Genomic DNA, 16,823 nt, shown 5'->3' on the forward strand with positions numbered 1-16,823 from the left:
CAAGTAAATGTTACATTGCTCTTAAATCTTTCTATTAGTTAATCTATAAAGAGTTGAAAGCAGCTGTTCCAGATGAGTGGTTGCCCACTGATGATGAATGGTTTAAGTCACATGGGAAGGCAGTAAAGTCTCACACAGCGTAAACATCTGTAAAAGTAACATACAGACTTCTGCCTTTATCTTGCCTCCTCTCTCGGGGAAGTTGAGAGGAATAAAATTGGTTTGCAGGATTTTTTTTTTTTTAAATATGACTAACAATATTCTTTATTTTTCTTTCTTTGCCTAGGGTATTTATGTAAGGGATGCACCTTTGAAGGACATAAAAGTGTCCAACTTTCGCCGATTTGTAGCTCTTTTTAGTGTGGTAAATGCCACGAAGCGGGATGCTGGCAACTATCGCTGCATGATTCGGACAGAAGGAGGAGTTGGTGTATCAAACTATGCAGAACTGATAGTCAAAGGTATTTCACAATTTAAAAAAAATCAGTATTTGCATGCTCAGTGTATGGTATAAGGACCTGCAATTGCTAATACAGGAAGAATGTCACCCATAGCCAGTTAAAGTCGATAAGAGGTTCAATAAATAGACTCTGTTTAGGTAAATCTTTAAGAGTCTATCCAGCTGTAACAAGAGAATGACAGAAGAAGCCAGGGCTAATTAACTAGTTACTTGTAGACTGTTCTTTTAAATAATTCCCCAAAATGCACTGTTTAGAACTAATGCCTTTCAGAGTATATTTACAATATTGTTTTTCTCAGGAATGAACATAATACTGGCTATTTACCTCCTTTATGGAGGTAAAAGTATATTCTAAAAGTATATTTACTACAAAATATGAAAGATCTCAATTAAAATGAACACATAAAATACACATATTCCAACATATGGAAGGATGTTTTTAAAAACAGAGGAAACACTTAAAGGTAAATAGAATGCATACAGGTATGTCCACCCTTACAATGGAAAACTGCACGAAACCAATTGCTTAACATTCATTATATTTAAATCGCATTTTGATTGCTTCTTTTATACTAGTTTTTTTTGAGGAGCAAAATGTAATTTTTGTTCTTTCAGAGACAAAACCGGATTCTGTAGCACCTAAGCTGTGCAGCCACATTGTTCTGTTATGTGCCTTCCCCTTCTGGTCCATTCTGTGCCTAACAAACAAGAAGTGAAATGAAGGGCTGAAGGCTCTTTTTTTCTCTTCCTTCAGAAAACAGTTTGTTCCAAGTTGGCAAGGAGTGAATGAGTGCCCTAAAACTAAATTCACCACAGGTGTGGAATTTTCCTCTGGGAATTGGGAAGGACACGCTTGCATCTATTATGCATCCTCTGATTTTAGAAACACTGTCCTTCATTGGATAGGACTTCTTTTTCTTTTGGGTTTAGCATTCAGATTGTCATGGATGACATCACTATAGCTGTTGTAATTGAACTGAAGAAACTTACAGGCTAAGAAGTAACAGGAGCAAGAAATTAATTTTGTGTAGTACCTTCTTGTCAGTCTGCTTTGCAAATTTTTCTCTAGGTTTTATCTTCTGGGTTAAGATAAAAATTAACAGTTTTTATGACTTAGTCATTTAATTAAACAAATCAGTACCTATTGCAGTATGAGAGCTTGTACAGTTCTGCTTGCAGATAGCAGGTGAGTTAAGGGGCTTTTTTTATTAGTTTATCTGGGATTTGCTCTTTTCTTTTTCCTAACTCTTTAATTATTTTGTATATTTGTAAACTTATATGGGATTTGTCAGGACTTCTTAAAGATGTGATCCTTTTCCTAAAGGCAACTTATATGTACGGTAGTGAGCAAAGTGTGGGAAAACTGTTAGATCTGAAAACGTGGCATGGATGTTGTTTCTGAAGTCAGTATAGAAAGCACGTGTATGAGAAGCTAGCAGTAAAGGAGGGGTTTGAAGGACAGGAGGCACAGTGGCATAAATAAAGAATCAGGCCAAGACATTAAAAAAGCAAAGCAAAGTGGATGTGTTTTAGAGAAAATGGAGAGGAGCAGGACAGGACAGGAGGAGAAGCGGGACAAGACAGGAGGAGGTTGTGAATAACCAGTGTATGAAGATAACGTGACAAAACAAATTGTAGTATAAAGACTTAGATGAGCTATCTGAATGGATAGATGAAGAAAGAAACAAATAGAGAAGGTGAGATGAGAGTACAATTACAAGGCACGGTGTTAAAAATGAGGTTATTTCAGTCCAAGCAAAGATAGCATGAATAGGAAATAAAAGGAGGGGACAAAAATAGAAATGTATGCAAGTCAGCAAAGAGAGCAAGAAAGGGTAGAGTATGCATTCCAACAAGAATTATGAAGCATCTTTTAGACCTAACATCAGTGGAAACGTGAAGGAATGGAGACTGCCTGAAGGGGGCAGATGGAAGATTGATTGCATGAGTGACAGGAAAGCCAAAGATGTTAGATTTTTTTTTCAGTTTCTTTGATTTAGGGTGTTTTCATTTATTGGTGCTCCTTTTGCAGTGCAGTAGATGAAATTATGAAGTGTATCATTAAAGCATTTGTGCTTACCCAGATTCTTTCAGAAAATTTGCACTGGGCGCTGTGAAGAAGTGTATAGCCTTTGGGTGTAATCCCATTAACTACTTGTAGAGTGGCAAAGTAATTATGGTAATCCCTCTTGCGTGTATTGGAGCTTTTATGAGACCACCTGCAGGTCATTCCTTCTGACCTAAAAAGACCCATTTTAAACATTGTGCTGTAAAACCTTAGATGATTATACTGAAATAGCAGCATTAGGGTCTAATTAGTAAATATGCTTTCTTATTGATGGAGAATAATTAAGAAATTGTATTTGCTGATTTTTTTTCAGCAGCTTTTCTGCAACCTTAGTTAGCAGAATTCAAAGGTAATGGATTGATTTCGGTGCACCTCTATCTTTTTTTAATCGATTACCATCGATAAATCATGAAAAACTATACCTTTACCCAAACTGCACATAATACTTAGGATACATGGGAATTACTGATGGGTTAATAATAGTATGTGTAGAAACAGTGGTGTAATTACTCCCCACTCTTTGCTGGAAACTGAATCTAATTGTCTTCTCATTTACGTTGGTGTAACTAAGCTGACTTAAGAGGAATTTCCCTGGAATTACATTGCTAGGCTGACAGGAGAGGCAAACCTAGCATTCGTAAGTTCAGGAGAATCAGTTCTTCACATTTATTGTGCTCTGTTTCATTCTGGTTACTGAACTTGTAACTCAAGTTGCAAATAAGGAAATGCTGCACTGGAGTTGGGAATTGTTAAAAATATCTTCACTTTTAAGCAGGGACATTTGCACAGTAGAGTGGTTTACAACTCCCTACAGCATACGTTCTACTTCATTGTAGATATAGTTTCACTAAATAGGAACTTACTCTAAGCAGTTACTTTCTTATGTAAACCTCTTTAAGGTTTGTAGTGCTGCTGTGGCGTGATGTTGTGTGGCACTGGAGACCAGGTACCAGAGCCTTCAAATCAGTGGAAAGGCCACTAGTGTCAGGTGCTGCAAACCAAACCTGAAATCACAAAGGAATAGGAATCAAATCTTGAACGTGAGATATGTAAGAAACTGCCAAATGTTCGGTGGTTTTTTTTTTTGTTTGGTTTTTTTTGTTTTGTTTTGTTTTTTAAACCTGAACAGATATGGTTATAGCAAGGTTTAAGGGGGGGGGGGGGGGGGGCGCAATTAAAGAGCTGTCAGTTAATCCCATGTTATCTTATTAAAGAACTGTAAACATTAATATTATCTAGTTAATGAGAAAAAACCCTATCAGTGAACAATTAGTCTGGCCTTAAACAGGAGGGAAAAAAGGGGGCTTTTTGAAAACTTGTTTGTGTTGTCTTATATGCCTTTTAGAGGATGGTGAAATAAAGTATTGATTGCTCTATTTAAATAAATCCTGAAGGGGAGGTTTTCAATTTACCAGAGTGTTTGTTCTGATAGGAAAGGCTGAAAAGACAAGTGCCTTGTCATTGTGTGTGCTCGAACTACACAGCATCCTCATCTAAGTTTGTCAGAGAATTGGATTGAAATGTCACTTTATCTAATGGGAGACATGAAATTGGCCTTGTCAGATGACCCACTTATGGTAAAAAACAGCAGTTCGTATCTAATAGGTGACATAAAAGTAATCAAACATTGAGCAGAAGGAAAATAGTAGGGTGGAATTGATTAAATGTATTTGGTGAAGTAAATTAGACTTCTGCATACAGTCCCTGCGTTGAATTTTTCTAATAGTGGGCAGATCCAACACAGATTAGATTTAGGAGAACAGAATGAGCCTGTCTGAGCAGACATCAGATTATTACAGAGTTCAGACTGCTTATTGAGTTCAAACAAGGTAAACCTAGGTGTCAAATTGGTTAAAAGGAGTTTTGTTAGGTTTTTAAGCGAGGGCATAGAAAGGTAACCATCTGTAATGCTGGCAGCTTAAATGTCTGCTTCTTTCCAAATGGAAGATTTAACACCGAGAACAGAACCAAACTTCTGGACCTCTAGAGCAAAGAATTTATTCTGGAGGGCAAAACAATTTTGAGATCAAGGCACAGTAAAAAAAAATATTAAAGTTCCCTTATCAGTTGTATCAGTTATCCTCATACATTAAGTGTACACAGGTACTTAACAGCTGTTTTCTCCCTGCCAACTAGCCTTTCATGCTGGATCCATCAGTGTGTCTGTACCTGTTTTTTACAAACAGTGGTGGTATTAAGACTTATGGTTGCCTAACGATTCCTGTTGTGAAGTCCTGCTTTCAGATACTTACATTTTGGCAAACTGACTCCAGGCTGATATTATCCAGTGTGGGTGTGTGCCTCAGCCTGAAGGTTTTGAGAAACCTCCGACCAAAACAGTTGAGATAAGGGTCTGGAGAGCACTTATGAGAGAGTCTTATGAGGAGGGGCTGAGGGAGCTGGGGTGGTTTAGTCTAGAGAAGAGGAGGCTGAGGGGAGACCTTATCGCTCTCTACAACTACCTGAAAGGAGGTTGTAGTGAGGTGGGTGTCAGTCTCTTCTCCCTAGTAACAAGTGATAGAACGAGAGGAAATGGCTTCAAGCTGCATCAGCGAAGGTTTAGATTGGATAGTAGGAAAAATGTCTTCACTGAAGGAGTGGTCAGGCATTGGAACAGGCTGCCCAGAGAAGTGGTGGGGTCACCATCCCTGGAGGTGTTCAAAAAACATGTAGATGTGGCATTTCAGGGCATGATTTAGGAGGCCGGGGGGTGTTAGGCTGATGGTTGGGCTTGATGATCCTAGAGGTCTTTTCCAACCTTAATAATTCTATGATTCTATGAGATAGTTCACCCATCTTAGCAAACTTGCTATAGGAAAGTGTTGAAGGGTCTGGGATTTGAAACAGGAACTTTTTTTCAGGAGGGTAATAGTTATGTCAAGAGTACTCTTTCTCAATTCCTGTGAAAATCTGTTTTCAAGTATAGTCAGTTTACAAGCTACTAAATAAAATCCACTAAGATCCCTGTTCTGATAGGTACAGTGGAGACTTCTCTGAGTTGAAGTCTCAAATTCCCCCCAGATTCTAGACAGGGTGAACAGAATTTAAATGTAAGTACTCATCTAAGCTCCACTGGGACAGGCTGGATTCAGGCACAGGAATCAAAAGCAGTGAGTTTACCGTTCCTGTGCTTCTGGCATACAGCCCTCCAGGTCTCTGAGCCCTTGTACCATGAGGGTAAAATGGGGAGATGCCTGATGTGGATAGCAAGGGGTGCAAGAGCAAGTAGGTGCATACTCAGATGAGGTTGTTAGTGTCGGGACTGAAAGGAGGTGTTTTGAAATGAGAGGGGAGGTGGGTGAAAATTGGGACTACGTAAGCACTAAAAACTAGGGAGAAAGATGACAAAGGGGGGAAGATAAACATATATGCATACATGCATATGCAAAAATATGCATGTGTGTATTTACATATATATGTATGTAGGGGATGAGGATGGGGGCTAAGGCCAGTTGAAAAGGGAACTGTCTGGAAAGGGGAACTTTCTAGTGCAGGAGGGGACAGTGGGTGCTAGGGAGAAGCGTGGGTAGAACAACAGCAGCAGATTGGAAGGCAGGGAGAGGAGCAGGCACAGAGCTTGTAGATACAGCCTGGGGTTAAAAAAAAAAAACAGCAAACCAACCCAAACCTGGGGTGGGAATTTAGCAGTGTTTGGAATGTGGGGATGGTGACCATATTGTGGGGAGAAAACGAAAACTGAGCGAAGATGAGAATGGGAAGGGTAGATGGGTTTAGACCACTTAGGTAAGCAGACGAGGATGGAGCGAGAGCAGCACAGGCTGAGGTGCCGCTGTCTTAAAAGAGAGTGGACAAATCAGAGCAATTGGGTTTGGGAAGAATCATGTTTGGGGAAGGGAACAGTTTGTGCCTACTTAGGGAAGGGTTTTAATAGTAATACCACCACTCCCATTACAGGGTCTAGCAGGATATCTACTAATGTCCATCTAATTAGATTATACCTGCATAGGTTCGGCAGTGTAAAAAGTACAAGGACACCTGGTTTTGTGTAGAGTTTCAAAATATGTTTAAAATGCAACATTTTCTTAAATTATGAATTTACAAGTAATTTTAAGAATATTAGGATGCTGGGACAGGTGAAGTTTTCATCCTGAACAGTCTCAGTAAAGGAATAGTGTAAAATTAGCTCATCTTATGCATCATACTATTTAGAGGTATTGTTCAATTAAATAATTAAATGCTTTGGCAGGAATTATTTAATGACTTTTTGAAAAAAATATTGCATGAAGAACTGTGGTGTTTCAAAATCATTGCATGTCTTTTATTATCAATGGGGGTATTTGTCTCCCTTCATCCACAAGTAAATGTGGCAAAATGGCAATGCTCTCCATTGTTTCCAAAGGGGATAGCGTCATTTGCATGCTCAAAAGAGCAGCATGATAATACATAAATGTATAAAAAAACAAAATAGAGAGCAAAATGGAGAAAAAAATTCTTAAAGCTGTTTAGTTGCTTTCAAGACTATAAAATTATAATGATTTGATTAGTTTTATAGTAATTAAGATGTTATTAATGTGGACATAGCATCAGAGATGGTTGATACCTTATTTTTATCACTTCACCTACTCATGATGTGCTGAACAGTATCACGTGGAAATATTGTGGCATTGTCTTTCTAACAGTTACTATTTAGTGAAAAAAAATTAGCTTGCAGGATAAATGTTTCTTCCTTGTTGCCCTGCAAATGTGGCATGGCTCCATTCTCTCACTCCCTTGCCTCAAAACAAAAATTGAAAAATGTTATTTTTACTATTGAAGTAGTTTTTTTAATTTTTCAAGTTATCTGTTCTGAGTCACAGAGAAAAATGTCTCTTCTTTGTGTTCTATAACTCACTTAAATCTCAGAGATTTACATTATCTCCACTGGCATCTCTGTGTGATGCCTGCCTTTCCCCTCCCTATTAAAATTTTAAAAGAACTGTAAAACATAAAGATGTTAGGATCTTGTAGAAAATGTTTGGAAATTCTGTATAATTTAAAGCACAAAGCAGTGTAAATAAAGGAGTTGCCGTTTCAAGTATGTTTCCAGTTAATATAGAAGCACATAAGGATAAATAGTTTATGTGCATGTATGGCTAAATTTGTTTTTATCCTCTGCATAAGAGAAGGGCTGCTCCTTAGCATAAAGGGTTTGTGTTTTTCTCATATTTGCTATAAATGATCCATTTACTCAGGGTGACATTAGAGCATCCGCCTAAAGCTTTCTGTTGTCTGCAGACCTCTGGCTTTGTAAGATCACCACTATTTTCTTTCCGTAAGGGATTATGCCCGTCACCTTTTGTCACAGAATTCAAGAAGAGGTCACCTGCCTGTCCAAGGTCTGAAAAGCATTGAATTTGAAATTACGGATAAACTTACCTCCTTCTTTTTGCGTTAATATTCTATTTTAAAAGCCTATCTTTAAAGGGTTTCACAGTACTGAATAGCTTTGTTTTCTGTTTCAAGAGAGCTCTACAAGGAAGAACTCCTCTTTAAGCTAAACCATTGTACTAAATAGCCACTGCTGCAGACTGGTTTCTGCAATCAGTTGAAATTCCTTCCTTGAATGTACACAGCTGTAAAATCACAGGTCTATTGTACCATTTTCATAAAGGTATTAATCGGAAAATGATTTGCATGGTATTTATTTGAGAATACCCCAGTGGCCACCAGTAAAATTGCTTTTAGTGAAGGATGGTGCTGCAGTCTGGTACTTACCTGATTAAGTGATTCAAACTCCTCAGTATCCTAAAAAATTTAAATCATTCTGCCTAAAGGAGGAATAAATGAATAAGTCAGAAGAGAAACTTTCATACCTTAGTCATGAAATCAGCTCATTATATTTGGTAGTACACCATTTGTATTAAAGTGTCCGCTTAACTCTGGGTCTCATGTTTTTAACCAGTCACTTAATAATGAGCATCATATTTGTAATGAAAGGTTCATTTTATGTAACCTCGATCTCTGGTAAGAAGACTACTTTTAGTATTAAACCACGTTACTAGTATTAAACTGCAGTATATGCAGGCTTTGCTGAAATCATGCAGCTTGCATTAACCTTTTGCACTTTGGTCGCAAAGGAATGAAAAATATGCCCCGAGGGATAAAAAGACAATAAAATACTGTCTATTTGAAGTACTTGTAATACTTGGAATGAATTGGTGTAACCACTAACCTTAGTGACCTAACTCCTGAGTTCGCATTTTGAATAGCAGTTCAACAGCCTTTAGGAGCATTTGCAACTTGAAAGTAATTAACTGTTCTTTCAGCATGGCTAAGTAAATGCCTTAGGATGCTCTATAAAAGTTCCATTTCATGTCTTGGTTCACAAAACAGCCTAATGATTTAAATTGATGCTAAATCATTTTGAGTCAAGTCAGAACTGTTTCCAGACATGCTATCGCTGTATGAAGCCATACTTTATATACTTCAGGAACAATAATCTCAATAAAACTCCAGTATGTGTCTAACTGAAAGGTGAAATCAGTTTGCCGTATATTGCTACTGACGTACAACGCTGTTTCCCCTAGTGATTTAAAAATGTAAACAATATTCTTTTCTTTATGTACGGGAATCTACCACAATATATTAATCTATTTTTATGTCTATTGCAATCGGTAACAATTAGTAAACACCTTTGGAGACGTTCTGGATTGTTGCCCACTGTATCATGTTCTTCATTATATCAATTAGTTTTGTTAAGATGAAAATATATAATGCCGATGCCTCTGTTTGCTGTTTTGTGATGCTATATTTCAGCAACTACTAATAGATTGCACAAATTGAAGCTTACGTGCAAGTGTACGGTGCTAATTAGAAACACACTCTATCTGAGGCATAGCTAATATTCAGTGTACACAGTGCTCTGTGAGTTGAGTATTCTTTCTATAAATGAAAAAAGGTAGCATAACGTAGGATAATTGCATAGTTGTTAAAATAGCAATTCTACTATTTCTCAGAAAATATTAATACTTATTTCCAGAGTTCCTTTCTCCCTTGTGTTTGATTCTTTTATGTTCTTTGCTTTAACGCTGACTTTGAAGTCCTGGAGAAAATGATGAAATATATAAATTCAACTTCTTTTCTGTTTGGCTGCCTATTTCTCAGCATGTTGAGAAATGGTTAGCAGAAGAGGATAAATCTGACTCTACAGCTTAGAGAAGACAGATGTTCTATGTTCATTACGTATTCTGTGTAGCCTTAAGAAGGTGGCAGTGTTTGCTGATAGGTATGTTAAGAATATTGGATCAAACAGTGCCTTATTACAGTGGCCTGGTTTCATTCTACATGAATCTATTTAACCAACAGGAAGGTGAATTTTATGCAGATGTGGTGCATGAAACAGCGGAGTAATTTCCTGATTAATCAATAGGAAAAAATGAATTTGTTATTTAACTTTAAAAAGAGATGATGTCTGCAAATTATTTCTGCAGTCTAAAATGAGATGTCCATCATGTAAGAAATAAAAGTGCTTTTAAAATTTTTCTCACTTTTAAAACCCTTAGAGTGCAGACTATCAGGAGATGACACACACGCTTGCTCTGTGAGACAGAGTACTACTGCTTCTGTGTGGTAGTTGGTGAAAATAAGCCATTACATGAAACAGAGTCAGAGTTGTAGTAAAGACTCAAGAATTCCCCCAGCTCTCATCTAGGAGCTCTTTCTGTTTAACCAGGATATAGGACTTGAAAAAATACTGTATTCTGCTTACACAGAAGTCTGGAAATTTGAAGGCTGAGTAGTACAGTCCGTGAGAAATAATGAATTAAAAAATCATTTTGTTTTCATGCAGAAAATTCTAAGAATTCTAAGGGTAGACTCCAGTATCAATTTTAGGTTAAAAAGTTAGTTTTGAGTAGGATTTATTTTTACATCCAGTAAGAACTGTATTTTGATAAGAAAACTTGAGATATCTTTCTTTTTAAATTGGAATTTAAAAGTTGCCATATAATGTCTAGTGAATAGAATTGCAGTTGCACCTGGTTTGAAGTTCTACGGTATAAAACAAAAGCTTCATGTTAAAATTTCCAAGTGTATGAGCAAAAGTTCGCATATTGTGGTTTATTGGAAATAAATCAATCTGTGGTGATGATTTCTTCGTATCCATATTTTTATGCAGTCTTCAGCTCTAATATAGGACAAAACCTCTTGTTTACTTGAATGTTTTAGATGCAGAATAAATGCCAGTATAATAATTGCTGCTTTTTATAACTTCTTGTGCTTCAGAGCCGCCAGTGCCCATTGCTCCACCTCAGCTGTCCTCAGTCGGTGCAACTTACCTGTGGATACAGTTGAATGCCAATTCCATCAATGGGGATGGACCCATTATTCAAAGGGAAGTTGAGTATCGAACTTCAAGTGGAAGCTGGTATGACATACAACCTGTGGACTCCACAAGCTATAAGATTGGGCACCTGGATCCTGACACAGAATATGAAATCAGTGTATTACTTACAAGACCTGGTGAAGGAGGAACCGGATCTCCTGGCCCAGCTCTCAAAACAAGAACAAAATGTGCTGGTGAGTACTGAAAAGTGATTGGGAAGTTGTAAGCATCTTTTTAGGCTTGAAAACGTAAGTTATTTCACTAGCAGTTATTATTGTCTACCTTAAACCTGCAGGCTGCAGGAATTAAGGCCCTCCCTTGCCACTGTATATTTGGGTGTCATGTTAGTTTGTCATCTTCTTTTGTTTTTTATTTCCTTTTTTTTTTTTGGCTAGTATCCCAAGCTTGATAAGAACTTTGTTTTGGATAAGGTTTCCTCTCTCCTTTTTTCAATGTCAGGTATATCAGACTTTTAGATAAAGTGGAAAGAGATCCTGTGCAACAGCAAAAGTATGCACTGTTAAGTCTCAATTAGCAGATGAGGTTTAGCAAAGGACTGCTTTCTTGACTGATAGCTTGTCTTTCATTAAATGAGACAGTGTGATTTGTGGTGCTGTGTAGCAGCCTTGGCTCCTGTTTTGGATGTTATAATTAATAGTACTGACCTCTGACTGTAAAAAGATACAAAGTAGACCTATTATACAAAAGCAATTGTACAGTAATTTTCAGGAAGAGTGGCAGTGATACTAATTTGGGATTCAGCTGATCAGAAAATAATAGAGTCTACTGTGACCTGGAATTTTTTTTGTCATTAGTATTTTCCCCCAGTATTTTGAATCTTCTTTCTGCTGCTGTAAAGTTGGTTGGTGGAAGATAAGCAGAAGTGTACCTAGAGAAAATGGGACTAAGCAAATGGTATTAGCTTATTGATCCTAATCTTTTAAAGATGGCCTGGTGTTATTTGCCTTTTAAACAGGAAAAATTACATACTTCAGCAGAAATAATGATGTGTTTCCATTGCATATGAAGGTAAAGTTACTTATTCTCAAGTCACCTGGCCACCTGTCAGTGGCTAAATGGCATTTCAGTTGAACTAATTGGTGTGATGTCAAATACAGAATGAAATATAGTTGCTGTCAGAATCCCAGCGTTAAGTTTTGAAGACACAGGCTTACACAAGTAATAACTCTTTTATATTCTTTTTGGTTTTTTTCTTCCTATCATTACTGGAAAGAAGTATTTAATGAAAAATACCTAAAAGCAGTATATTTAAGTTGTAATAATAGTTAAGTATTCAGTATTTATAAGATTTTCTTTACTAGACTAGGATAACTTCAGCTTAGTCAAAAGTGAGACATAAAAATTAATGAGAGCTACCATCAGAAGGGTTTTGGGGTCACTCTGCCTTTCATAATAACATAAAACTATCTGTCTTGACAAGGTAAGTATGTATTTGATACACAAGTGCTACAGTTATTTTAATATTAAAACAGTTCTTCTCATAGCTTGATCATCTGCTTATATGATTAGATAATGTAACATTGGATGCTGCGTAAGTGAGCCTGTCTGTTCTAAAGGGTTGGAGAGCATGGTGGGTTGACACCAGCCAGCAGCCAGGTACCCACACAGCCGCTCACTCAGTCACCCCTGGCAGTGGGACAGGGAGAAAATAGAAGGAAGGCAAGAAGATTTGTAGATTGAGATGAAGGCAGTTTAATAGGTGAAGTAAAAGCTGCACTCACAAGCAAAATGAAATAAGAAATTTATTCACTATTTCCCATCGGCAGGCAAATGTTAGCCACTCCCTGGGAAGCAGGGCCTGAGCACATGTAGTGGCTACTTGAGAAGACAAACACCATAACAGTGAATATCCCCCCTTCCTCCTCCTCTCCTTGAGCTTTGATTGCTCACTGTTATATCATATGGTAGGGAATATACCTTTGGACAGGTGGAGTCAGCTGTCCCCTCTGTGTCCCCTCCCAGCCTCTTGTCCACCTCCAGTCTACTTGTTGGGGGGGCAGAGTGGGAAAAGAAAAAGCCTGGAGGCTGTGCAAGCACTGCTCAGCAACATTCAAAACACTGGTGTGTTACCAACCTTGTTTTAGTCACAAATCCAAAGTGCAGCACCATACAGGCTGCTATGAAGGAGATTAACTCCATCCCAGCCAGACCCAGTAGAGAGATAACACCAGAATTTTAGTTAACGTTTAAAAGCATCATGTGCTTTCTGGCCTTTTCAGTGGTAGATTCTGTTGAGCATTAACAAATGCATTCAGTCCCATAAACCACTACGTACTGGAAGAATTTTATTACCTGGTAATGTCTTGTAATACATCAGCATTATTTGTGTTTTCATTAAGCTAAACAGTAACCCTCTTAAATTAAAAGCAGAAAGTGACGGCTGACTGAAAATTTTAATTTAAATGATGATATTAAATCTGTCTCTACAAATTGGCTTTTTTGTAGCAGAAGATCCTGCTTTGAAGGTGTAGTGGTTATTGGTTAACTGTTAGCAAGTGACATGCTAATAACTGGCCCAAGGGCTTAAAAAGAGATGCTGATAAACTAATGACAGTATAATTAAGCTGGGTAGGAGTAAAATAATGCCAGTCTCCAAAGCATAACATAGAATTAATATAACAGGAGTCTTTAAGAGAAGAGTCATTGCACCTTTTTAATTACTGTGATAATTGTGTGCTGCTTGGCTGTTCCCTAGGGGTCTAGTGAACCTCTCAGAGAGTTGAAGCAGTGTGCTAGACATTCAGTAATCTTAATAGTTCTCCAAAGCATTTGAAATATGTTTTCATTTTAGCAAAATGAGATTTCAGAGGCTTGTAACAGACAAGCCCTACCTGTAACTTTAGTAAATAAAAGCATCTATAATTAGAATGCAAAGAAAAAAGATCTCTCTAGACTTGGCTGCATCACCGTCAGTGGAGCAGTTACATACTTTCTGAAGTACTTTGCTTCCTTTTGATGAAATGCAATATAAATGTAAGTGCTCTTTCAGTGTAGTGTTTGGGAAGGCTGAGGAATTACATTTGGGTCTGGAAAAGATTTAACCTAGAACATGTAGTTCAGGTTTGAAAAAGAGGGTTTTAATGGATTTTGGCCATTGTGAACCACATTTGAGTGAGACTTAGAAAAAAAGAGTTTGTCTCGTTTTAGGGTCTGAAACCGAGGCCTCGCAGGTTGTTTGGAATTTGAATCACCAGTTGCTGTGCTCAAAGCTCCCTCTTCCCACAGCTGTCTCACGTGGTGTTATGAACCTAGAAGGGTGCTGCCATTTAAAATAAAAGGGGGGTGGGAGGAGATGGGAAGAAAATTCATCACGAGATACATGACAGAACATTTCCATTGTACAGTATATCTCAAATTACTCTGCACATTTTCACTCTGTTATATTTATAAAACAAGAATTCCAGAGTAGTCATCCACAATTAGAGTTGTTTAGGGGCAGGATATCGGAATGCTTCACACTTCAGACACCATTAACTGACCAATAAGACTGTGAGCCGTGAGGCTCGCAATGCCAACCACTGCTATAGAGACCTCAACCACCCAGCCATTGTAAGCAGCTAAATAGCTGCGCAAATATTTGAACCAAAGAAATCACCTTGTATGTAGGCAAAGAACCAACAGTGGCACTGCCATATGGGATATAATACGTTTGAAGATCTGAGAGTCAGCAGTTATAAAAAGCCACTTGTTATCCCTTACTGAAGTAGATGGGGAATCCTCCAGTGCCTGAAAAAGTCCAGAATCAAGTCTCGTCTAAATCTGACCCAAAACCAGTGGAACTGTCCATAGCAAAACCTAAGTAGGAACGTTGAAGGATTAATAAGGTAGACTATGTTTTGTAGTTTCCTCTTATCCATATCAATATTTCTGTGGGTAGAATTATTTGTTTCCATGCTTTATAGCATGTTTTGTCTTTGACATGCATTGCACCATACAAATCTTGATCCAGTATGTGTCCCTGCACTCTGATGATGAGGCAATGCCCAGTTAAAACAGTCTCCTGAAAAATCCAGAACTGCTAAGTGGGCTCCAGCAAATTTTTTTGCTATGGTCTGTCTATTATGAAACTTTATTTCTAAACAACGTTGTCCGTTGAACCTGCTGGTGAACAGATATAGCTTAAAGTCAGCTACCTTAGGAAATAAAAGTAAAATAAAATCTTCTCTCCTGCTAAGGGAGAGGATGTGTAAGGCCTTCTAGGAAAAATAGTTGCCTTTTTCTCATCATGTTTCTTTTTTTCACTGTGGCATTTGGAATAGTCCTAGAAAATTACTATCTTTTCCTTTCTTGGAACAGAAAATTCTTTTGGAACTTAAGAAAATAAAAAATAAATAAGACCACCACCATGAAAGAAACTTCAATGGACTATCCCCAAATTGTGGGTTTTTTTTTAACAGTCAGAACTCTACTTCTTTGTGCTGGGACACAATTATTGCCCTGGAGTATTTGCAAAAACAGTCACTGTCAATTTAACCAATAATTTTCCAGGCAGAGAATTCACACGTTCCTCATACAAAGAAGTAACAGGAATGTTTTAATTTACATAGTTCATTTTGCTGTGGCTTCTACCCCATCACCTGAGCTTGTCAGGAGGAAAGCTGTTACTCCCAGTACAACTGAGGTCTTGAATCACTGCTGCAGGTTAGTTGTAACCTGTCTGTTACTCCTAGAAGGCTTTGTTACAATCTGGAAGAACAGAGCAGAGGAACTCTTTAAATACCCACTCTTAAAGATTATTCTTTTTTATTTTATTCATTTTGCTCACTGCTTTGGCTTCAGCTGGGTAATTTTCCAAGGTGTCAAAATTACTTCGCTAGTTCTGTGCTGCCCACTGGCATTGTGAAAAAATCTACATGTGCCAAAATGCTCACTGATGGAATGATCATTCTCTTCCCTCTGAGCAGTTAAGACCTCATCTCCTGTTACCAGATCCAGAAAACGATCAGATGTGGACCTGAGCAACAGCCCTATTTTTACCTGGGAATGTTAACTAAGATCCCTGTTTTCTCCTTTTCATTGCTGAAAGGTGTGTGTAACTTAGGAGCATATATGGTCTATAGCATGGAAATACATTGTTCACATAGGCAACATAGGTTCACTCTGAAAACTGTAGCCTGAACCAAAGCCAAAGTATAAAACTCTTAATCTTCCCCATCTACCCATTTTTGATGGTCCATACAAATTATCAGGTACTTTGCTGTCATATACTCTCTAACTGCATCAGGTTGCAACAGACAAAAGTATCTTCAGGCAAGTAGTATGGGCTGGCAACTGTCTGGAACCCTGCGTGCAATGTCAACGTGCTCAGGTGTGCCAGCCACCACTTGCCTCCTGCCACATGACATGGAGCACTTGCCAGGGCCTACAAGATGGAGAGTCTGCAGCCCCTAGTGTATGACATTCTGAATATTCCATCATCTTGGCAGTTGGTCTTCCCTATTTTGCACCCTCCCATCTTCTTTTGTCAAGAATTCTGTAGTTAGTCTCTCACTTTGTCAGTGTCCATGCTGTAGCCTGTCTTGAATATCAGTGGTACTGCTTTTTTCCATTCCCTTCCCCATTCTGTATCACTGTTAGGAAAGATGAGTTCCATCCTAAGAACTTCTCTAAGTTGAAATGGCAGCTGCCTTTCTCTGTCCTTGCAGGCTTCTTTGGATCTTTTGACCTTTTTGTCTCAAGAAAAGAGGAAGGATCTTTGTGTCATTAGGAATTAAGTTCTTCCTTCTTGTTTCTGTACCTTGGGGGACTGCCTGTGAACAGATTCAGTTTTTTTCGGGCACATAACGAAGTCTTAATGTTGCTTAGTTTCGTGATCATAAGAAAATGTCAATGTGAAGCCATACCGCAGGTTCTTTTCTACAGCTCATTCTCAGAACTTAGCAGTTTTCTCAGAAGTTTGAACCAGGGTTGTGCAGCTGTGTTGTATCAGAGCTAGACCTCAGATCACAGAC

At 38.1% G+C, this 16,823-nt stretch overlaps 1 protein-coding gene across 9 annotated transcripts in view; it reads left to right on the top strand.

Moving 5' to 3' along the window:
• PTPRM (protein tyrosine phosphatase receptor type M) overlaps positions 1 to 16,823 on the top strand; it is a 495,715-nt gene that overhangs the window by 191,442 nt on the left and 287,450 nt on the right. For all 9 annotated transcript variants that reach the window (XM_064442974.1, XM_064442975.1, XM_064442979.1 and 6 more), the window contains exons 6-7: positions 287 to 461; positions 10,752 to 11,045. In XM_064442974.1, the coding sequence (XP_064299044.1) occupies positions 287 to 461; positions 10,752 to 11,045 (469 nt within the window). The remainder of the gene's footprint in view (positions 1 to 286; positions 462 to 10,751; positions 11,046 to 16,823) is intronic.

This window comes from Phalacrocorax carbo, chromosome 2, assembly GCF_963921805.1.
Source record: "Phalacrocorax carbo chromosome 2, bPhaCar2.1, whole genome shotgun sequence".
In the NCBI taxonomy this organism is placed as follows: Eukaryota; Metazoa; Chordata; class Aves; order Suliformes; family Phalacrocoracidae; genus Phalacrocorax; species Phalacrocorax carbo.